Raw genomic sequence first — 24,567 nt, 5'->3', positions numbered from 1 at the left:
TTTGCTTCAAGTAATTGAAGTAATTCAAGTAAGGTTACTTTGAAGAACCTGGATCAGAGAAAAAGAAAGTAGGAAAGATCCTGTTGAGGAAAAAGTTGATCTATGAAAAAGGAAAGAGAGGGCAGGGCCCATCTTGACTTACCTCCTGGTGGACAGCTTCCTCAGGCTCGGACAAAGCGATCCCTGGCAGTCTAGCTTAGAATTAGCCTCTACCCAGGGAAGGGGCAAAGGGACAGGAATGCTTGTTCATTCCCCCATCCCACCCACTGTTGCCTCACATCATCTCACATCATCTTGGGCAGCCCCAGTGTTCTGTAGATCAGACAGCAACTGGAAGGGAAGCCACGCAGCACAGGTCAATGGGGTGAGTCAGTGGCAAAACAGGAAGAGTCACTAGGGCAGAAATTCTGGCCTCTTGTGGCAAGACTGCCAAACCACACCCTCCTTTGGTCAGCAGTGGGAAGGCCCTGCCCTATGAGGATTCCAGTCTCCAAACCAGGAAAGGTCCTTCCTCAGGAGGCTCCATACCACTCTCATTTCCAAGTGTGTCTCTCCTGCTCAAAATCTTTCAGGGTTTTCTTCAGCCTAAAGCATCATATCAGAATTCTTTGGCTTAACTTTCCAAGTCCTCCATTATATGGCCTCAAGTCATTTATTCAACTTTATTTCCCACTAGTCCACAGTGTACACTCTGAACTAATCAAGCCAGTCTTCCCACTTCTCTCTGTATGAGCCAAGCCCTTTCTCATTTCCATGCCCTCAGTTATCCAGCAGTGATAAATTCAAACACCTTCAGGGGTTAGGCAGGTAATAGAAATAAATGCTCCAGTGGGCATATGGCAGAACTAGGGAGTTTTTGCCCCCACATAAAGGCATTCAAATATTGCAATTTAAATATTTATACAATATTTCACTATGAGCATCACAATAACCTTTTATAGATTTATTAACACCCTTTCTAGCTTGCAAGTGAGGAAACTTCCGCAAGGTTAGGCAGCTGGCAAAATGTTGGGTACAGTCTCTAGGCCTGTCTGAAGGCAAAGCAAGAGTTGTAAATTATCAGGCTTTCTAAAGTAGTATAATCACCATGGAAGATACAGAGCTCTAAACTCTGAAGAGGAAATTCACTTTTCTTGATATAGTATAGCCCTAACAGTGGGATGGGAAGCCCAAACAGTGGCTTATCTAACCATATTCCAACTGCCTCCAATTCTGTCCATCTCTGAATCCCGTCTTCCTCCCAAAGTCTGCCCTAGTTCTTCCAGGTCCTACTGAGTTCTCTCTTCTCTCAATTCCTTATTGGGCTTACAGATTAGATAATAAAAGCAAGTGCTAAATTAGATACTGTCATGCAAAATTGAATAATCTTCCATAGGTCTTCTAGCTTCATTAATCAAACTACTGTATTAACCTATATAGTTCTACCAAAAATATTTAACCTGAATCCAATCAAGAAGAAATAATCATACAAATCCAAATTAAGAGACATTCTGCAAAAGACTAAGCTGAACTCTAAAGAATGTCAATGCTATGACAGACAAAAAGGCATTCAAGATGAAAAGAGACTAAAGAACTGTTCAAGGTTAAAGCAGACTAGGGACATGACAAAATCATGACAACTAAGTGCATCAATGATCCTTGAAGGGATCCCCATTTGAAAAAATGTCTATAAAAGACATTAGTGGGAAAATTTGAGAAATCTGAACAGGAATTGTATATTGGATATACTGAATCAATGTTAAATCTTCTGAATGTTAATTGTATTGTTATATAAGAAAACATTCTTTTTTAAAAAATTTTTTTCCTTTTTCTCCCCAAAGCCCCCCGGGACATAGTTGTAAATTCTTCGTTGTGGGTCCTTCTAGTTGTGGCATGTGGGATGCTGCCTCAGTGTGGTTTGATGAGCAGTGCCATGTCCACACCCAGGATTCGAACCAACGAAATACTGGGCCGCCTGCAGCGGAGCGTGCGAACTTAACCACTGGGCCACGGGGCCAGCCCCAAGAAAACATTCTTTTCAGGAAATGCTGAGATATTTGGGGGATATAGTAACATAATGTCCACATCTAACAGTCAAAAGGTTCAGAAAACAAAGGGTGGAGAGCAAATGTGGCAAAATGTTAACAACTGGTGAATCCAGGTGAAGAATATGTAAGTATTTGTTACATTATGCTTGAAAAGTATCTACAGGTTTGCACAGTTGGTGAGGAGGGAAATCCTATACTATACACTTCTTTATATATTCAGCTCTGTGAGAGATATAATAGGTACTCATTTCGTATTTGCTCACTCCCTAAGGAAACTGGGCTTTGGAGGTCAGCAACCACATAGAGTTCACTTTGCAGCAGTTCATGAGGCGCACAGTGGCAAACTCTTAAGGAACAAGAAGTTTCCCTCAAACTCACATTGTCACACCACAGAATTATCTCACCCCTCACTGAGGCCATTCAGAAGTCACGTGACAAATGCCCATTTAAGGGCAGAATGCAGCTGCTACCCACACACAGGACCAAGAGCTTGGGTCCTACGGCATCTACCTTGCCACAGGATACCAAAAACTTGATAGCCTACAAAAGTGTCTGGCCAGTCACAGGAAGGCACTCAAGTAGTCAAATAAATATGCCTGAAATATAGGCAGTCTTTACTCCTCACCAGATAAACCAGTCCTCAAATGCAATAAGGCAGAAGAAATCTGCAAGGCTGAATCACTGGCATTTCTGCACTGGCCTCGAAGAAACTGCCTTTAAATAGGACAGAAAGGGCAGCTGAAACAGCTGCCAACAGAGGCTTCAACCCAGGAGCACGCTGTGCAATGTGCCCTCTTTCCCTTCTACGCCACCAGATCATTTTACTTCTGCCAATTGGTCCCTTATTAAAGTGACTGATTGCCCAATGGCCAACCCTTAACCTTGACTCTCTTTTCTCCTCACTGACAGCCAAGATACTGCCCTTTCCAGATAGCTCCTCCCCTAATTTAGCAGAAGGAATAGTTAAAACTATTCCCCCAAAACCTCCATCAACTGGAATAAGATCTACAGTGGTGTAACATAGAGCTTACTTCTCAAACCTACCACGTTTAGCATCTTTACCAAACACAGAATGAAAATATATAAGGCGTGCTTGTCAAACTTGGGAATTATAAATTGTGAAGGACAGAAAATACAATGTTTTTAGATTTGATCTGGCGAAAAGATCTTAAGAGGTTTGATGTTACCAAGAATAACAAGACACAATTTAACAGGACTTAATATAAAGCCCTGCATTTAGAATAAAAGAAATCAACCAAACTAACATGGGATGGTAGAGACCTGATACAGTCTTTCATATTAAAGAAGTTGCCTTGAAAAAAAAAAAAAACGGCTGCCTAAGGTGGCAGGTGGAGGAGAGGCTGTTACTAGCACACTTTCAGTGAACCACGAATCCGACAGAGCTACTCAAAACATCAAGGCAGGCTCAGGTTGCATTAGTGGCAGACAACTCTGTGCCCCACCTTTGAAAAGCTAAGTCAGGGTACACGTAGAAGGAGAATGACAACAACCATGGTGAAGGGTCTGAAAGTTAGGTCGCGGCAAATGTGAGGCAAGAAGTACAGATGTTTAGCTGGGGAGGACATGACAACTTTTTACAAATATACGCATGCTTGTCATGCAGATGAGAAGAAAGACTTGAGGCCCCCTGCAAGAAGACAAAACCAGAATTAGTGAGTGGAAGTTATAGGAAGATAGATTTTGGTTTGACAGAGGGAAGCACTTTCAGCTTAATAAAGAAGTTAAGAATGTGGGTTATGGAACCCAGAATGCCTGGATTAGAACACCAACTCCACCACTTACAAATGGTATGATGTTGGGTAGATTACTTAATTTATTGGGGTCTCAGTTTCCTTGCCTGTTAAAGGGAATAGTAATGGGCCCGGCCCGGTGGCGCAGTGGTTAAGTGCGCACGTTCCAATTCAGCAGCCCGGGATTCGCCAGTTCAGATCCTGGGTGCGGACATGGCACCGCTTGTCAAGCCATACTGTGGTAGGCATCCCATATATAAAGTAGAAAAAGATGGCCACGGATGTTAGCTCAGGGCCAGTCTTCCTCAGCAAAAAAAGAGGAAGATTGGCAGCAGATGTTAGCTCAGGGCTAATCTTCCTCAAAAAAAAAAAAGGGAATAGTAATAATAGTACTTACCTCATAGAGGTTTGGAAAGCAATTCATGTAAAATGCTTAGAACAGTGTCTGGCTCACAGTACATGCTCAAAAAAAAAAAAGAAAATTAGCTCTTGCTATTACTGACTGTTGATATCATGAACCAGATAATCCAAAAATCTTCCCACTAAATATGCCCGGAAACGCTTAGAAAAATATAAACATCCTTTTAGACCATGCCAGTTAAGTTACTCTCTCTCAGCTCCACACCTACCCTGTTATGCTCTGTTCTGTAACGCTGGGGCTTGGACTCCACCAACTCCATTTCACCTTTGCCAGCTGGCTCCCTGTTAGGTTCTGTCAGTGTCAATAGAGGGTGCTAAAAGGAACACGGAAGACAGGAGGAGGGTCCAAAGGACTTCCTTCTTCCTGTGGCTTGCTGTTCCTTGACAACAGCAGTTGGTTCCTCCTCACTTCTTTCTCTTTTTTTTTGAGGAAGATTAACCCTGAGCTAACTGCTACCAATCCTCCTCTTTTTGCTGAGGAAGACTGACCCTGAGCTAACATCCCTGCTCATCTTCCTCTACTTTATATGTGGGACGCCTACCACAGCATGGCTTGCCAAGCAGTGCCATGTCCACACCCGGGATCCGAACCGGCAAACCCCGGGCTGCAGAAGTGGAACATGCGCGCTTAACCTCTGTGCCACTGGGCCGGCCCCCTCCTCATTTCTTTCTAAACTCCTAGGACCAGCCTCACTGTGCCCCCTCAGAGGCACCAGCACCAGCTGGGCAGGGCTCAACCAAAGCTGGCTCCTCCAGGCCCCTCCTGTGAGCTCCTGAGAAATCAGCACACCAGGCAACACCCTCTCCTCAGAGAATCAGGGTGCAGGTACTCCAGATCCCTCCAGATTTCTAGGTTCTGATAACCCCAATCTTCCTTCCTTTGTTTTTCAGCCCTGGATGAGGCAGCTGCTTACTGCAGTCGTTATATCAAGGTTTTTAAAGATTCCCTTTTTGTTTTTTCAGCCCTCCAACAAGGGTTTAAACTAATTCCCTTTACTGAGTTCACTCTTTTAAAATACCTATGTGTGGTTTCTGTTTTCCTGATTGGATCCTAAATGACACATAGATAAACTGAGCTCACAAGAAAGTAAGGGAAATCTCAGGAAACAAAGAAGCTGAAAACTGGATTAGTGAACTAATGGCATAACTGTCCCAGCAGTGTAAGGAATTTATGACCTTCTCATAGTCCAAGAGACAGAGTTTGAGCCAACAAAAAGCAACTGGGATCCTTATATAAAGGCTGGGACCCTCGCTTAAAAGATAGACTAGGAAAAAATATCTGTCCACAGGCAAATAAGGAAGTTTGCTTTGATCACCTAGCGAAGTGAGAGGAAAAAACCTCCTAGGAATTCAAAACAAGAGGTGGATTTGGAGTTAAAAGTTATACTAAGCCTGTGCCCTGGAAATCTACAAGTAGAGAAAAATAAGACATTTTGGTCCCAGGTTGGGAACAGCCTTGAGTGCTCAACAGAAGCAAGCACAAAGTTGCTCCAGGAGATATATGAATGACCAATAAATACATGAAAAAATGTTTAATATCATCAGTCATCAGGAAAATGCAAATTAAAACCACAATGAGATACTACTACACCTTCATGAGAATGGGTAAAATGAAAAAGACTAACGATATCAAGTGCCTGTAAGAATATGAAGCAATTGGAGCTCTCATATACTGCTATGGGAACGTAAAACGGTACCACCACTTTGGAAAACTGGTAATTTCTTAAAAAGTTAAACATACACCTGCCATAAAAGCCAGCCATTCCACACTGAAAAGAAACTATATGTCCATCCACTCAAAGATTCGTACATAAATGCTCACAGCAATTTTATTCACAGTAGCCAAAAACTGGAAACAATCCAAACGTCCATCAACAGTGAATGATAAACAAAACTGTATGATATAGTCACACAAGGGAATACTACTTAGGAATAGAAAGTAACAAATTACTGATATATGCAACTAAATGGATAAATCTCAAATGCATCATGCTACCTGAAAGAAAGCAGACACAAGAGTACACCTGTATGATCTGACTTACATAAAATTCTAGAAAACCCAAATTAATCTATAACAGTTCCTGGGGCCAAGGTGAAGGGAAAGATGGATTGTAAAGTGGCACAAGGAAACCTGGAAGTGATGAAATGCTCTGTACCTTGATTGTGGCAGCTTTTTATAGGTATATAGAACTGTCAAAACTCTTTTTACTTTAAATAAAGTTTATTGTACATAAATTATACCTAAGCAAAGTTGATTAAAAAAACCCACAAAACTGCTCTTGGGAGAACTGACCTCAACCCAAGCTACATAAGATTACCATAGATGATATTCCTTTAAATACGAGCTCATAATCCAAAATTATAAAATACTTGAGGAAACAATTCATCATGAGAAAGAGTCAGTTAAAACAAATGGCAGGATTATACCCCTAAAAACTTCAAAGAGTTCAACAATATGATAGAGACTATAAGTTAAGTTTATTTAAAATTATTATAGACATAAGATGAATTGAAAACATGAGTTAAGTTTATTTAAATTATAGACATAAGACGAATTGAAAACATGAGACAAAAACAAGATACCATGAAAAACAGAGGCAGATTTGAAAACGAACCAAAGAGTACTTCTAGAAATGAAAAATTAGCTAATAAAAATAAGAATTAAAAAGTAAATTATAGGGGCCCATGCCCTGGTTGAGTGGCTAAGTTCACATACTCCACTGCAGCAGCCCAGGGTTTTGCCGGTTCGGATCCTGGGCGCAGACATGGCACCGCTCATCAGACCATGCTGAGGCAGTGTTCCACATAGCACAACCAGAAAGACTACAACTAGAATATACAACTATGTACTAGTGGGCTTTGGGGAGAAGACGAAGAAGAAAAAAAAAGAAGATTGGCCACAGGTGTTAGCTCAGGTGCAAGGAGAAAAAAAGTAAATTAGTTCTAGCTGAAGAGTAAATTAGTATGGTAGGAGATAATTTAATTACCCAGAGGTAACATAGGAAGACAGAGATGGAAATCATGAAAGAGAGAATAGGAGATGTGGAGGACAGAATGAGAAGGTCCAACATAAGTTAAATATGAGATCAGGGAGAGGTACTATTTAAAGAGGTAATAACTGGGAATTTTTACAAAACTGATGAAAGCTATGAAATCTCAGATTGAGGAATCACTATAAGCCCCTAGTAAGATAAAATTAAATCCACATCACGTAATGAAACTGCAGAACACAAATGACAAAAAGGAGGACCTTAAAAACAATCAGAGAAAAAGGCAGGTTACCTACAATGAAATAACAGATTGTAAGCATAGTTCTCAAGAGTAAAAACAAAAAGCCAGAATTTCAGTAGAATAACATTTTCAAAGTGCTGAGAAAAAATTAGTTAGAAGCCTAGTACTCAGCTAAACTATCAAGATGGAGGAGGAAATATATTTTCCAACAGAGTGTTTACCACTAACAGACTCTCACTGAAAAAAACATCTGAAGCATGTATTCATCTATTGGACACAAAAGGAAGGAAAAAAATGCAAGAAAGAACGGTGAGAAAACAAACAGTAAACATATATGGGTAAAATGAAATAATTACTGATAGCAAAAAACAATAATTACTATTAATTAGAATTGTTAAACATTGAGATGGACTTCCCTTGGGAGTGGTCTCATTCTTGGAAGTACTCATCTGCATCTGGACAACACCTTTTTTTTTTTTTAAGATTTTATTTTTTAACTTTTCCTTCTTTTCCCCAAACCCCCCCACTACATAGTTGCATATTTTAGTTGTGGGTCCTTGTAGTTGTGGCATGTGGGATGCTGCCTCAGCATGGCCTGATGAGAGGTGCTATGTCTGTGCCCAGGATCCAAACCAGGGAAAACCTGGGCTGCAGAGCTCGAGAACTTAACCACTCGGCCACGGGGCCGGCCCCTGGACAACACCTTTTGATATGTTTAGCACACACTGAGTAAGAGGCTACAATAAGTGACCCCCAACATACTACTGACCATAGGGTTTTATCAATTAGACAGAGCTGTCAAAACATTCCCTGATGAGCTGTTTAGTCATCTGTGGCAGGGCTTTCCCCCATCCTAACAGTTCTAGAACCCCAGTCTTAGTCCAAGGCATTCTTCTCACTTCCATATTCCATGGATAAAAAAGAATATTCTAAATAGAAATTTTTCTGGTATGAGCTTTTGGGTAAGATCTTCTAGTTTGGGGGGAGTACGGCTTTCGGTTTTAGATTAAGATTCAGGCATTACAATTAGTCATCATTTGCTTGATCTTGGGCCAAGAAGAGTACTTTGCAACTTTAACAGAGAAGTATGTGCTGCTTCCTCTAAAGGAGAAAATACCACACAGGAACAGAGAGGGAGGGAACACATACACTCATCCCTGCTGATTGAAAGCTACCTTACTGATCTGAATGTGCCCTCCAGGTTCCCATGGATTCACAGCAGTAAAGATCTCCACAAGGTAGAGAGCCCCCCACTGCCTGACTATCAAACGTTTCTGCCCACCACAGAGTAACACATTTGACAATTCAGAACTTGGGCAACACAGGAGCAGGCAACAGAGACCGGAGAGAGGGAAGCATGGATTACAGCAAGTAAACATCACATTTTCAGGAATGGGTGCCATTCCAGGCAAGAGGATAGCACAACACAGAGGTTCAAAAGCGACTAAATAAAGATGGGAGCGCAATGCTCCGATCTCCTTTCAACCCAAGAAAGCTCATTCATTTCAAAGCAGGCAAGAATGGCCAGGTTCATATCCTGCATGGGCATCATACAGGGACAAAAGACATTGTCCCTATCTAGAAGGGCAAACAAACATGCAGACACTCTTAAATACCAGAGGAAAAGCCCTACCTCAGGGGTAAGCAAAAGAGGGCGCCCAGGGTAGGCAGCACCAACCCAGGTCGGCTCTCTCCCACCAACAACCTTCACGCAGTCACATCACTTATAAATCTGTTCTCTCCAGGATGCTTGCAAGAAACACCTTGTTTTTCCTGATTTGACCCTCACAACAACCCCAGGAAAGTAGGTAAGGCAGCTAAGTTCGCTGTTTACATGTGAAAAATAAGGCTCAAAATAAACGGACTCGTCCAAGATAACCCGCATCCCCACCCAGCCCCTTCCCCCGTCCTCATTCAGGCCGAACCCTCAAAAACGCCAGTGTAAACCAACCACGCACTAGCTATGTAGCCTAGGTCAAGTTCAACATTTTAATCTTGATTCCCCATCTGTAATAAAGTATAAGGTTGTTAGGAAGATAAAAAAGATGATCTATGTAAAGGGTGTGGCAGGGTGTCTGAAAGGTAGTTGGTGCTCGGAAAATGTTTACTACTACTATCACTATTGTTAACAAGAAGAGGCGAATTCTTCCCATCACAGGACCCCTTGCTGACAAGCCTTTCAGGAACCTGCACTACTCCCACCCCGACCCGGGTCGCCCTCAGACCTAATTCCACAGACACGCCCCCAAACAGACCTTCCCCCTAGGCACGCCCGGCACCTCCCCCTCTGACTTGCCCGTCTCCTCACGCAGCTCACCCCCGACAGATTCTCCCCTGTCGAACTCGGCTATGAAGGAGGCCTTCCGCTAGCACCTGCCTCTCCAGCACCCCCTTTAGGCCTGGGCATCCCTGCAGGCGCCAAGGCCGAACGCCAGCCGCGGCCCCGCGCCGGTTACCTGGCCGCGCGCTCCCGCTCCGCCTCAAGGTACCTCCGGGTCCCTTTCGTCGCGGGCTCGCGCCAGCGCTGAGAGCGCACAATTAGTTTAAACTCTGGCCCCGCCCTCTCGCGCCGCCCTCTGATTGGCCCCTGTCGGCGGGTGTCGAATGCAAGGGCACGCTTGAGGACCCTGGAAAAGGAAGTGTGAGGGCCACCGAGAAGGGAGAAGAGGTGTCACTACTTCCGGACCCCGGCCTCGACTTGAGGCCAAAGACAACTACAAATCCCAGCACCTCCCGCGGCCTTGGGGCCCCGCCCCTGCCGAACTACAGTTCCCGGTAGGCATCGCGGCAACGCTTACGGTGACGAAGGTAGTTACCATGGAGTTGCGCTGAGTAACCCGGAGGTAGTGGGACGCCTGGGCTGGAGGGGAAGCCGCTGCGGGTGAGTCGGGCAGGAAAACAGGAAACCCTTTCTAGGGGACAAGAGGTCTATGGAGAGGGAAAAGGCACACAGAAAGACTAAGAACTTCCTTTCTCGGGGACCTGAGACCCGCCCGTCCCCTTACCCCCTTTCACGGTGAACTAGACACAACACCCATGTGGGATAGACGCGCACGGGGAGGGAAGGGCGCTGAGAGACATACTCATACAGATTTGGGGGTGCTTTAGGATCTCCCCCATCACCAACATGGGGCCTCCTAATACAAATGCCTCAAATCCCTGACTCACCCTGGGAGATCTGAAACGCTCTCAGACATGGGGTTGGTTTTCCTGTGATAAGCTGAGACCCTCTTCAAGACATGGGAGTAGCATTAGAGTACATCACAGGCCCTAATACTGGAGATGCAGCAAACTTTATGGGGCTTGAACTGCCCCTTTCCTTCCAGGCAGGAAGACCCCAGGGTGAGCCTTCTCAGAGAGTAAGCAGGATCTTCCCACACACACGCATTTGGGATCCCGTGCCTAAATGACCTCTTCTCCCTACACCGCCTCCGTGATCTGCTTCTGGAAGCTCTGCAATTAGAGCTTCATTCCTTTTACCGTCTTCATGACAGATCTATTACATTTAGTAACTTACCCAGTGCTTTCACATCCAAACTCTCTTTTGAGCTTTGTGACTCAAGGATATTTATCCCCATTTCACAGATTGGAAAACTGAAACCCAGAGAGGAGCAGCAACTTGCCCAAGACCACACAGCAAGTCAGTGACAGCTAGGAGTAGACTCTAGTTCGCCAACTTCCAGCCAAGTCTCTAGCTTGAGCCTAAGTCTCTCTAGTTTAAGGACTTGTTCCAAGGAGTTGGTTAAATTGCCCCAGGGAGAAGAAACCTGTATGGCCTAATTTGGGTTATCTTCACTTCAGGCTGAATGGGTTTCAGATCCTTCCTTGAAAGTTTAAGTGGAGAAAGGGAACTAGAGAGCCTGAAGACAGTGAGAATCAAACAGATTTAACTCAACTAACCAGGAAACAAACAGTCTGGCTACCACAGCACCCATGTCTGATGCTGCCATGGTTAGCTGGCTTCTGGATGGCTTCTATCTGGTCCTGATTGGTCCACTTACTATCCAGGCTTGGTCGTGGGCCCACTTCCCACCTCACTCTCTATTCTCTTCTTGCATATTCTCATCCACATCCACAACTTCAGTTACCACCTGTATGCAGATGTACATAAGGGTGTATCTCCAGCCCAGCCCTCATCACTAAGCTCCAGGTCTGTACAGCCAATTGCCTCTTCAACATATTCAGGATATCTCAAAGACAACCCAAACTCAACCTGTCTGCAACTGATAATCTCTATGTACTGCAAGGCTGGATCTCTTCCAGTGTTCTCATCTCTATTCACCATTAAGGAAGCCAAAAACCCGAGTTAGCCTTAATACCTCTTTCATTTCCCATCCATCACAAAGTCCTGTCAGCTTTACTTCCCACGTATCTTTTCTCTAGTCTTTCCTACCTTCCCTCCCAGCCATTTTGCATACTGCAGCCAGAGTAATCCTTCAAAATGCAAATTAGATATTGTTCATTTCCCCCACCCTACCCCCATTTAAAAATTTACCTTGTGGCTTCCTATTGCTCTTAGCATCAAGCAACCTCTCAGCCTGGCTCCTGCCCACCTCTCCAGGCTCCAGTCCAAGCATACATATCCCTCCCCTTCTCCCCTCCAGTTATATGGCCACCTTTAAGGTCTTCAAACTTTCTAGGTAACCTCTCACCAAAGAGCCTTTGCCCGTGCTCTTATTTCTGCCTGGAATGTTCATCTTTTCCCCCTGCTATAGTTAATTTGGACTTATGCTTCCAATTTCTCTCAATCACTTCTTTAGGAATGTCTTTGCAGGTCTGCTCAGACCACGTCAAGTCCCTCAATTATAGCAACCTCATGTCCCTCTCCTTTATAGTATTATTCACTGTTGCAAGTTTTTATGTATTTGTTAAGCACCTGCTACTTGTCACCACTGTAGGGCTTCAGCTATGAGAGAAAAACAGTTCCTGCCCTGGTGGAGTTTATGGACATACAGATAGTAAGCAGATAATCCTAGTGTCATGAGTGCTACCATGGCTGTAAGTATAGGGTGGTGTGGGAGCCCAGAAGAGAAGTTCCACATCCAGATTTGGGCCTAAGAAAAGGTGAAACCTGAGCTGAGTTGTGAAGTAGGAATTAGCAAGGCAAAAGGAGTTTCTGTATTCCAAGCAGAGAAAGCTGGATGTGCAGAGGCCTAAAGGCAGGTGCAGGGAACTTACTTTGAGTGGTTGCATTTGGCTGGACTGTAGAACTGGAGGCGAGGATAAGAGATGGGAGTAGAGAGGTGGGCAGGGGACAGGTTGAATCTTGGGCCTCCCTTTGGCACCTGGGAATATAACCTCCCAGAATATATTAGATTATGTGGCAGACTTTTCATGACATTCTTTGATTTGTCTTCCTCCCATAGCCCATAAATGGAAACCCTTTCTAGGCCAGGCCATTGAATCTCCTATCAGATTTCCTTATCTGATCGTTCTTAAAGCTTCCTTTGCCATCATGTTGCTACTTACCTGACAGAGGGCAGGAAAAGGCTATCAACAAATCAAATTCTGATTGTTAGTAATTTCCAAAAACTGAAAACAAATTTCCATCAACTTGAGATTGATTAAATTAAGTAAATAAAGTTAAAGTAAGATACACACAAATTCTGTGGAATACTCTGCAGCTATTGAAAAGGATAAGAGAGTCTACAACAATTTGAAAAGAAAAAAATAAATTTACAAAAGAATAGACAGTATGTGTTTACTTAAAAATAGACATAATTTTGTTGCGTATGGCATCTGGGAGGTTATATTCCCAAACTGTTAATCATGACTTTTCTTGGAGAGTGAGATGGAGATTCAGACTTTTAGTTTCTACTTGATGTACTTCTCTATGTTGTTTGAATTTATTCAGCTATTAAATTAAACTAAAATTAAAAAGAACAGTAAAAGATATTTCCAATTTGGAAAAGAAAAATTCCAAAACAAGGCAGGTATGCTGCTAACCTTGTCATTTATCAAGTCAGTCACTCTGGACAGATGAGGAAGGCCCTGGGATCTGACTAGCTTCTGGTCGTGAGGCAGAATAGCAGCTGGGAAAGACTGACTCCAAAAACACAGCCACTGGCGTGAGCAAGGCAACCTCAGGGCTTTGTCAGTTCTCCCCAGCAGTCAGGCTCACTGTGTGACACCTTGATGACACTATTTATTTCTTCATTTCTTCTTTCATTTTTCCATTTATCTGCTTGTCCAGTAAGCCTTTAGTGAATACTCGTTATTTGCGAGCCTCAGTGCAGGGTAATGGTGGGAAGAGAGAGAGAAGTCTGATGTCTGTCCCTGCCCTCAAGCTTACAGGGAGGGAATAGGAAGTAGGTTGTAAAGAAATGAGTAGAAAGTCCAACTGTTTCAATTTATTGAGCACCTGCCGCAGGACCTGCAGCAGCTCTCAAGATAAGGTTTGTCTCCATTTTACAGATGAGGAAACAGGCTGTGACAAAGTTTTGTTCAAAGTATAGTGGGGGCCTGTCTCAGTTAGCTATCGCTGTATAACAAACCATTCAAAAACATAGTGGCTTAAAACAATAAGCATTTATTATTGCTTCCAAGTCTCTGAGTCAGCCATATGTTTCTTCTGGTCTTGGCTAGGCTCACACGTGTGTCTGCAGTCATCTATGGGTTGAATGACTCTCCTGATCTTGACTTGGGGTAGGCTGGCTATAGGCTAGTCTAGGATGGCCTCAGCTGGGATCACTGGCTCTCTTTCACGTCTCTCTCACCTGCACGTGTTTCCCATACCCCTTCAGCAGGCTAGCCATGTTCTCTTGGCACTGGCCAAGAGCAAGAGAGCAAGCCTGCTCTTTAAGCTTTTGTTTGCTTCATATTTACCAACATCCCCTTGGCCGAAGCAAGTCACATGGCTGAGCCCAACATTAGAGTGGATGGAAGTACAAAGTTATAGGGCAACAAGGAATGGATACAGGAGAGACCATGAATAGGGATCATCAAGGGAATCCATCTAAAACAGGACACATTGATCAATTTTATCTGGAGAGGAAGGCTTCATCAAAGAGGTACACTAGAGCTGAGTATTGAAACATGAGAGTATTCACTAAGCAGGCAGCTGTTTCTTAGAACTGGATGCAGGCCAGTTCGCCACAATCAATAGAAACCCAGCAGGCCTTTCTGTGCTCATGACAGACAGGGCTCTATTATTTGTATCTTGGCTTTATTCCTCCTGGTCAGACACAGGGCAGCAGGCACTCAAAAAATATTTGCAGAATTGAATTGGATATCTTACTGTGAATGAGGTGTGGACTGTAACAGCTGAACCTGGGAGCCAATTGTTAGAAAGAAGAGCTTAGCTTCAACACTCCCAAAACAGAAATTCTTGTATTTGGCAGATTGTCATTCATTCCTCCTACAAACATATCCTCAGTGCCTGTTGTGAGCCAGGCTCTGTGTTAGATGATGAATAAGGCACAGTACTAGCTCACAGCCTGGGCTAACGTTTAAATGGAGAAGACTAACAATCCTTTCCAAATGGCAAATTTATCCAACTACTTGGGGCTCCATTTTTAATACTAACTCATCCAGAAAATTGCATCAGGAGTTGTTGCCACACAAAGTTAGAAATTCTTAGGAACTGTACTGAGGTTCTCTGATGGCCAAGGAGACTAACGATATAAATCTGCCCTTAAATATGTTAAGCTAAAATTCACGTCCAGTAGTGCAGAACTCGGGTCCCAGCCCAGGACTTACTTTAAGAAAAGTTATGCAATCTTGTTGACAGGTATCAAACCTGTTGTAGGTACTCAAGTGGGATGGGCTTCTGTCTAGGTGAGAACACAAGCCAGGTCCCTCTATTTGTACAAAAGGATAATGTGTTCTTTGTTGTGTCTGTAGATTTGATATCTAGAAGATTCAGATCTCCCTAAACAGCCCATGCCCACCAGGCCAGTCCTGCACTTGACAGAGAATTCAGCTGTGAAGTGACCCAAGTCAGCACTTCTCCAAAGCTCAGTTGAGACTGCTGCTTTTTGATAAGAAGACATTCACTTTCCATTCCTCTAAACCTGTTAAACTCTGTCCTTGCATATGTTAAGTCACCAAAAAAGGAATTTACTTGAACTGTACTAAAGCTGAATTACAAGCTATCAGGTCCACGATTTTTAAGAAAAATTCCATTTTAAGAACATTTGTGAATTCCATGGTCTCTGCATACAATTTGCTTCTTTGAATCAAATGATTAGAACTACATATCCTGAGGTTTCCCTTTTTGCTTTGGCTGCCAGGAATTTCAGAACTAAATAATAGGCTTAGTTTCTTAATTCCCTTGTACATCTCTCTCTTCTTTTAATCTGGCTTCTAATCTTTCTCTTCCATGTTTCCATGTTCTACATCTGCACTGTCCAGTATGGTAGCCTCTAGTCACATGTGGCTATTGAGCACTTGCCATGTAGCTTGTCCAAATTGGGATGTGCTGTAAGTGTAAAATATCTCAATTTTTAATATTGATTACATGGTGAATGATATTTTGGATATATTAAATAAAACATATTATTAACTTCACCTGTTTCTTTTTACTTTTCTTTTTATGCCTACTAGACAATTTTAATTTATGTGTGTGAAAAAAATATCTGTGGCTTGCATTTGTGACTTTCATTATATTTCTGTTGGACAGCACTATTTTACAAATCATCCCCTTTTGTGAGTGTGTTTGGAAAGCAGGTGAAGTAGTAAATGCAAAGAAGGTGACAGCAGTGGATGGAATGAGAAAGGGGAGGCTGCCTGGGACACATACCTCTCAGTCTATTTGTCTTTTGTTTTTTATGTGTCATATACAAAACCCCTCAGTAAAGTGTTTTCCGCCGTCTTCTTCCCAGGTGAGTAGTGTTCTGATGGCTCTCCCCAGTCTCTTGAAATATTCTCAGCTTTACTTGAACTAACAAATTGGAAAGGATCTGATGACAATTCACACCACATTGTAAATGACTGATAACATTGTGTTCACCCCTCTCAGGGGGTATTTCCATTTTAACAGGGAACAATCCCTGAACCCAAAGGAATGAATCCCTAATGGTGGAGTTTCAGGCATCAGTGACAGGTGAGTGAGAGTGAGATAGACTCTGGTTTTATGTGTATGTGTGTTTATATACATATAACTACATTCAGGATGTGGCTGAAAGTAGTCTTTGGATGGAAAGATAATGGGGCTGACAGACAAGCTGAGCAAATCCCCAGCTGGGTCAGACTGCAAAGGGCTGTCAGACACCAGATCCAGTGCAGGCCCTCAGGGGTTTGTTAAGCAATAGAATGGCCCACTTGATGTCACCAGAGGGTAGGTACCAAGACAGCCTCCATGGTAACTACTGTGGAGTAGCAGAAGGGGCCTCAGAATAGGATTCAGAAGACTACGATTGCAGTCCACAGCTGACTCATTGGCTTAACTCTGGGCAAGTGCTTTCACCCTGGGGTCTCCGTTTCTTGTCTGGAAAGCAGAAACGGGTGTTATGACCATCACATGAGCTCTAAGGGATGTCAAGGTGCTCAGAGAAGTAGGAAGTGCCCTACAAATGCAGTGAACCATGATTACTATCTTAAAACAGAACAACTGCAGCCAGGCAAGCCTGGAGTCGTGGAGGTAGAAGGCAGGGGTGGAGGGCTGTGGGGAAACCTCAGGGCCAATGCCCCTTGTGCCTGAAACACCAGTCCTTCTCTGTCCTCCCAGGCTGAACCCGGACTCCCAGGGCCCATGCTTACACCTGACAAATGATGGCTTGAGCTATGAGCAAACAGGACTATATGAACATTGCGGTGCAGGAGCCCCCTCTTGACTACTCCTTCCGAAGCATCCACGTGATCCAAGGTCAGCTCACAGAGCACAGCACTTCACTCACTGTGGCAGCAGGCTAGGTGTGGTCCCTAGGGAGAAACCAGTCTTCTACTTAAAAGCCTAAAGCGATTCTTCTCATATGCTTGCAGATTTGTTGTTGTAGTTTTGGGGAGGAGTAGGGGGTAGGGAGGTGGGAGTGGAAGGGGTTAGCCTTTATAAAAATTAGCAGGAAATCTGAAAGGAACCAGGGGGCTCTCAGGGTATTGATCATCTTCCAAAGAGGCCAGGCTACAGCTGAAAAGTCAGGTGGAAGAAAATTGGGAAGCCAGTCTATCAGCCAATAGTTTTATGCTCTTGTTTGCACCTGAAGAGAGGAAGACACTAATGAGAGGAAAACAGGCTGCTACAGAGTCCCAGCCAACAGGCAGACCCTGTCTTCTCTGTCTGAGGACACGTTGCTAAAACATGCAGGGTCTTGTTATCAACAAACTGGCATCTTTCCAGTTTAAATATTTATTGACAAATTTTATATTTATTCCAGTCATATCCAAGTTTATTCCATCATCACCCACACTAACTGTGGGTTCCAGCACTGCCCATGCTCATTCCCATTTTACCATTCAATGTCTCTGTGAATGGGCAGCCAGTATCTCTCAGGGGACAAAGAGAGGCTCTCAATAATAGCATATTCTCAAGGGAATATGCTTCTTCTCAGGGAAATTCTGCTGTCCCTGGCTTTTGTTATCTGGTCTCTCATAAATACATCAGTTCATCTACCCTCAGAGAACATAGGTTGGCATCAACTTATCCTAGACCCATTATCTGGCTTTGGTCTTCTCTCTTAGACAATTGGTGGCCACCTTTAAGTTCAGAAAGCAGGTTATCCAGGAAGTACTAGCCTTGGTTTGGGTTTAGGGTGCTGTTTGGGTGGGCATCAGCCACAATGGTAACTCACATTTGTTCTTTCATGAGCACACACCCACCTACCGTGATCTTATTATGCACAGCATCACTTCTGATTGATGTAGTCCAAATTTCACAAGGGTTTTAGCTGCAACAGTGGCTATGTACAAGATAGCTGAGGTGACAGAGGGGGAAGGGAAGTATGGCTCCTGCCTAACCTGGGAATTCCCAGCTCTGAGTGAGGAGATAGAACTTTGCCCTCTATATAGAGTCCTCAGAATGAGAGAGACAAGCTACTACGACTAAGGATAACTCCACAGCACCAACATAATCTGTACAGATGCACCATCCTACATTCAATAAATATTTATTGAGCGCCTAATATTTATTAAGCACTTATATACATATATATGTGTATATACATACATGTGTGTATACATATATGTCAGGCATTGTGCTCCTTGCTGAGTGTTGTGGAAGGGGAGAAGGAGAGGCACATCCAAGCCCCAAAAGGCCAGTCTCCTCAGGTCCCCCAGAGCTTCTGGAACACTCACTTAAAATTGGTGTTAGACAAGGTCTCCTGGATTACACAGCACTGCTGGCTGGGAGAACAAAAATCACCATTACCCCCATTTCACAGGCGAGGAAGCCAGGCTTGAAGAGGAGGCCACGACTTTCCCAAGCTCACAGCGCTGAGTAATGGCAGGGCCTTGACCCCCTAGCCCATATGGCACCTTTAGGTGAACTTAGTCCTGTGGGCACACAGCGGACAGTAGAACCTCATCTGCCAGGGGTTTGGGGGCACAAGGTACACAAGTGTACGCAGCAGCCCTGGCTGGGCTCACATCATGGTCTCTGAACTCCAAAGGCCCAGTTCCTCCCACCCAAGAGCAGCCCTGAGAACAGTGAAGGGCAGTGGGAAGGGCGGGAGCACCATGGCGGGGGCAGGACGGTGGGTGTGGTTTGAGAAGTTTGATGCTCCTGGGTGAGGCGCTGTCAGGCATGCACTGAGAATGGCTCTGGGGAGGAACAGCTCAGTGCTGCGTGCCTGTCTGGACTGACAAGCCAACACCCAGAGCTTGGAGACTTCTTTATGCTGTTTACCAAACAAATAAATTCTAAAAAGCTCCCATCTCCTGGTGTGGTGAAGCCACAGACAGCCCCAGAAGAGGGCTGCCCCTGGAGTGTGGCTTTCAGTCAGGCACAGTCCTCAGCAACATGTCCCTCATCCCACCCCCTCCCACTTACCAGAGCTGCAAAGGGCGAGGTCAGGGCCCCCCAGAGAAAGAGGACAGGGCCCTCCCCCACCACATGAATTCCCTGGACCCCTCCTTGCTGCTGGACTCCAGCTCAAATAGTCAGTGAGAACTTGGGGAGCAGCCCCTGGTGCCAGCTTTGGGCCAGGGATACAGCCAAAGAGATGGTTGGCTCTGGAGGCCAGGAATTAGGCTCAGAAAAAACAAAACAAACAAAAAATAAATAAAATAAAATAGGCGTTAGAAGACAGGGTAGAGTTTGGGGGTACTAGTACACTATTTGCTAAATTAATCAACAGACGGATCATAGAATCTGAAATGGTAGTGACTTCCGAAGGCATCTAATCTGTACTGACTCCAACCTATAGTCCTCTAACTTCTGCTCACTAACCTCCAGTTAAGGGAGTCCCCTACCCCACTCACCTACCAACTCCTTCCATTATGGGGTAAGGGATGACACAAGGAATTTCTTCATATCATACTAACTCCTGCCTTCTGGGGACACATGGAAAAAGTTGCATGGCAACCCTTTGGAGATAAGAAGACAGGATCGTGTTTTTCCCAGGTCTTCCTGGGGCTGGTCCACCCCCAGTTCTCTGAGTGTTGATATCTGTGGCCGTTTCCAGACCTGCTTTGGCCTACTCTGAACAAGGCAGCTTCAACCAATCCTCAGGCAGTGCAGTGCCCTGGTGGAGTCTGAGGGGAGCAGTAACGTGGAGCGGCCTGCACACGCTATTCCACCCTTGATAACAACAGCCCCAGGCAGCCTCAAGTTTTAGGCAGTGCCATCCCACCAGTAGCTCCCTCTGAGCTCGGGATCAGCCCAGGCTTGGTGGCATTCCCCAAGCTGCTGCCTCATCAGACTGGATGCTAGTCCATTATGTGAGCTTATTTTGACCTTAACTTTTATTCATTTTTGTCATTTCATTTCAGAGTTGCGGTCAGGAGATGTGAGGCTGGGGAGCAGGATTAGGAATTTATCCATGAGCTGGGGTACCCTGTTCAGTACCCTTCTGCCACCTTCCCCCCACCTCAAGCCCCAATTACCGGTCCTGCTCACTCCAGGACTAAGGCAGAGAGCCATCTGGTGGATGCTGCCCAACCTGCACCTGAGCAGGAGAGGAAGTTAACATTGGGAGGGGGTGAAAGAGAGGAAGTGTATCCAGTAAGAGCTGAGGGGAGGGTGAAGACAGGCTGGCCAGGTTTGTGGAATACTAAATACTTCCCCGGAAGCAGCTGTAGACAAGTAACCAAAGGCTTAGGGACAAGAGGAAAAATACAGTCACCTCAGCCAGAGCTGGTGTCTGGTTCTGACTCTGCCACTCACTGACTATGAGCTTGGGCAGGGCCCTTCCTCTGTCTGGATCTCATTTGTCAAAAGGTGGGGCCGGGTGGGAGGGGTGTAAATGCATACAAATGGGTTCTAACATTACTCCGTTCTCCTCAACCAAACTCTGAGGGCGTTATTTATGCTACCTGCTTATATTTCCTTACGTTCCATTCACTCTTGAATTCACTCCAGTCTAGCTTCTGTCTCCTGGCCCTTGCCATTTCATTGAAATAGCCCTGACCAAGGTCACCAGGGACTTCTGAGGTGCCAAAATTACTTTTCAGTCCTTATCTCCCTGAAACTCACTCTTATAAACTATGGACTCCCTGAGCATCTTTACAACTATTCTCTCCTGGTTTTCCCTGTCCTCCTCTGATTATTTATTTAAATTCTTTAAGGGACTCTCCTTCCTTCTTGTCCCTCCTGTCACCTCTCACTCTCCTTGAAAAATCTCATCTATTTCTCTAACTTATACACCCTCTCTGCTAACAATTCTCAGGTGTGTCCCCCGAGCTTCAGACCTTCATATCCAACTGCCTACTTGGCTTCTCCACCTTTTTGTACTATAGGAACCTCAGACACACCAAGGCCAAGTTGAACTCATCACTTTCCCAACCCTGTGTCTCTTGTTCTAATTCTGATTCAGTTCACAGAACTGGCATCTGCCCAGTCACCCTTGAAGAAACTGGACAACACCCTTGAATATTATTCTACCGTTACCTCCAGTCAGCCATCAAGTCATGCTGATCATCCCTCTCATCTCTTGCTTAGATGACTGAAAGAACCAAATTGGTCTTCCAGTCCCACCCACTCCCTAAAATCCATACTCCACACTAAAGCTTCAGAGTGACCTCTCTGAAATGAAAGATTTGAATCCTCTCCTTTGCTTTAAACCCTCCAGTGACTTCCCATCACCTATGGGATGAAGTCCAAGATACTCAGCCTGACATTCAAGGCTCCTCGTCTTTTTCCTCCTTGCCCCCTTGTGCAGCACATGCACGTGTGCCCACGCTGTTCCACACCTCTATGCCTTTGCTCATGCTGTTCTCACACTTTCCACCCTTGCCTTGTTAACATCTCCTAACCCACTGAAATCCAGCTCAGGCTTTACCTTCCCTGGGAAACTTCCGTCAGCTCCCAGACTGGGTTAGGAGCCCCAGTTCTACACTTCCATGACATAAATGGCATTGATCACACTATATTGCCAGTTTGTTTCCATCTTGCCCTTGTGAGCTCCTCCAAGGCACAAATATCTGCTTCATCCCTGCCCTATTACTCATACAGAGCTTGGCATGGACTGTCTCTCATTTTTCTCACTATTGTATATCCAGCATCTGCCACATAGCAGTTGCTCAATATTAAAGAAAGACCAGACATCAGTTTGTTACACTGAAGTGAATTCTATAGGCTCTACCAGTAGATATTCTAGTTTTTTGCTATCATCTTGGTTCAAGCTCAACACCTCTAGTTCTTAGTTTCTTTATCTATAAAATGGGAATAGATTTGCCCCCCAACTCTCATGTATTCAGACGACCCAATGATACAACAGTCATGAGAGGAGCATGTGACCCACACCTAAGGTTTGGGAAGTCTTTGGCCCTTAGTCCAAGCTTACTCTGACTGCTGGGATCTGTGGGACAGGGTCCTGAGCTGACAGCAGATAGAGTCACACTGGACTCAAGCATAGGGCAAGGCCCTACCAGCCCCTCCAGCTACAGGTTAGGCTGCTAATCCTTCCAGCTCTGTCCCTTCCACCCCACAGAGCCAGAAAGGCAAAGATGATCTATCCAAGCCTCACTTTGTTCCCACAGATCTGACAAGCGAGGAGCCAAGGAGAGGGCTACGACCACTAAGGCACTCAAAGTCAGGGAAGTCACTGACCCAGTCCCTGTGGCTGAACAACAATGTCCTCAATGATCTGAAAGACTTCAGCCATGTGGTTTCACAGCTGCTGGAGCATCCAGAGAAGCTGGCCTGGATCGACCTGTCCTTCAATGACCTGACTTCCATTGACCCTGTGAGTTCCCAGTCCTGGGAGTCCAGTCAAGGTGGGCCTGAAGCCACCTTGTCCAGCCCCCCGCCTCTCCACCTCCCACATACTATCAAGGAAGTAGTGAGGCAGCATGGTGCTGTGCAAAGCACATGGCTGTGGACTCAGACAGATGGAGGTTCAAATCCTAGATTTGCCTCATGATTTGGAGCAAACTACCTAACCTTTGAAAACCTCAGCCTCTCTGTCTAAAAAATGGGAATAATATGCAAGCATCATAAAGGCTTTCTGAGGATTAAATGAGAATGTATGAAAACCAACCAGCACATAGCAGGCTGAAGTAAAATTGTAGCTCTCCTTACCAGGCACCCGCTGTGCCTTGAGTCGAGTTCTTCTGTGGAAGAGGTAGGTAGTAAAAGTACAGCACTTCCCAAAACTCTGACTCAAGTTTTAAGAAATAAACAAAACTGGCCCCTTCTTGCCTAGATCCTTGTTAGAGGGGACAGGAGCTAGAGCATGACTTGGAAACTGTTCCCCAGGGTATAGTGATCTCAATTTAACTACCATTTTAAAAGCTCTTATGTCCCTAGCATGATGCTCTGTATCCCTGTCCCCTGTTGTGATAGAATCTTAGGTCACCAAAGCTAGAAGGGTCTTCAGTGAAGGAGCAGCTAAGGCTCAGAGACAGGCAGGAGAGCCCAGTCACCTAGCAAGCCAGTGGCAGTGCCAGGATGCAGGTCCATCCTTCCTGCCTGTCAGATCACAGCTCTGTGTCAGTGTGATGCCCCTGTACCCCTTCAAAGGTAAATGAAAGTAGGTTGGAGTCATCTAGTATGGCCATAGGGGAGCGGGGGTGGAGGACAAGTTGTTCCCCAAACTCGTCTTTCTCTGCCTGCAAGTCAGTCCTGAGCACGGATCCAGGGCCCCGTCCAGCCTGGCTTTTGGTTTCCTTCCCCAACAGGTCCTGACAACCTTCTTCAACCTGAGTGTTCTCTATCTTCATGGCAACAGCATCCAGCGCCTGGGAGAGGTGAATAAGCTGGCTGTCCTCCCTCGGCTCCGGAGCCTGACACTCCATGGGAACCCCATAGAGGAAGAGAAGGGGTATAGGTAAGTGCTCTACCCCTGGAGCTAGGCTCCAGCTGGGCTCTCCAGAAGGAGGAAGGGAGACAAGAAATCCAGCACCATCCTTCTGCCATGCTGGGATCAGGGCAGGGTGTAGAGACCTTTAAGCATTTCTTGCTATCAGTCAGGATAAACTCAGTCTCCCTCAAACTATACTGAAGTCCCTCCATTCCTTGCAGCCAGGGGAGATAGCAGCAACTGGTTGGAGGGCGAAAGGGGTTCTGGTTGGGGGGCTGGCCCCCAGCCCGAGTCTTCCCCACAGGCAATATGTGCTGTGCACCCTGCCCTGTGTCACCACGTTCGACTTCAGTGGGGTCACCAAAGCAGACCGCACCACAGCTGAAGTGTGGAAACGCATGAACATCAAGCCCAAGAAGGTCCGGATCAAGCAGAATACACTCTGAGATTCCGAGGACCCCAGCAGTCCTAAAGGCCCAAAGATGACCAGTTTGGTTTGATAATAAACGAGTTGAGCTGTTCAGATCAGAAGCCACTTGTACCATGTAAAAATGCTGTCCAACTCGGGCAACTGCCAGTAGCTCTGGCCTTACTTCACTCAAGGCGGGGGTTGGGGGGGGGAAGGCCCCTGGGCCTGGGACACAGGGGATGTGGGTTTACTGCATGGCCTTGGGAAACTTTCTAACCTCTCTGAGCCCTTTTTTACTCTTCAGCTCAGACATCCTGGGGTTAGAGTTGCTTTATAGAGCATCAAGGTCTTGTGGAGATGCCTCCATGACAGGAGGCTAAGGAGATGGGCTGTGA

General features: G+C 45.2%; 2 protein-coding genes across 13 annotated transcripts in view; one reads left to right on the top strand and one right to left on the bottom strand.

Annotated features, from left to right (window-relative positions):
• NUMA1 (nuclear mitotic apparatus protein 1) overlaps nt 1-10,023 on the bottom strand; it is a 65,770-nt gene extending 55,747 nt beyond the window's left edge. For 2 of the 3 annotated variants that reach the window (XM_014841982.3, XM_070490799.1), the window contains exon 1: nt 9,886-10,023. The gene's annotated coding sequence lies outside the window, so the exon portion shown is untranslated. Of the gene's footprint in view, nt 1-142; nt 269-9,885 lie in introns of those variants that run through there. The other variant, XM_014841983.3, reaches the window with a different exon arrangement.
• Nucleotides 9,929-24,294, top strand: LRRC51 (leucine rich repeat containing 51). 10 transcript variants are annotated; one of them, XM_070490854.1, is made up of 6 exons: nt 9,929-10,204; nt 16,389-16,472; nt 17,097-17,234; nt 22,502-22,707; nt 23,642-23,790; nt 24,068-24,294. In XM_070490854.1, exons 3-6 carry the CDS (start codon nt 17,153-17,155, stop codon nt 24,207-24,209), a joined length of 579 nt encoding a protein of 192 aa, XP_070346955.1. In that variant the 5' UTR covers nt 9,929-10,204; nt 16,389-16,472; nt 17,097-17,152; the 3' UTR covers nt 24,210-24,294. The 10 variants fall into 10 exon arrangements, with proteins under 10 accessions (XP_070346955.1, XP_070346954.1, XP_070346953.1 ...); XM_070490853.1 differs by having other exon boundaries at nt 10,039-10,310; XM_070490852.1 differs by having other exon boundaries at nt 10,053-10,204; nt 24,050-24,294.
• The last annotated feature ends 273 nt before the right edge of the window (nt 24,295-24,567 follow it).

The sequence above is a fragment of the Equus asinus genome, chromosome 20 (assembly GCF_041296235.1).
Source record: "Equus asinus isolate D_3611 breed Donkey chromosome 20, EquAss-T2T_v2, whole genome shotgun sequence".
NCBI classification, from domain to species: Eukaryota; Metazoa; Chordata; class Mammalia; order Perissodactyla; family Equidae; genus Equus; species Equus asinus.
This window is presented reverse-complemented; position numbering and strand designations above follow the sequence as displayed.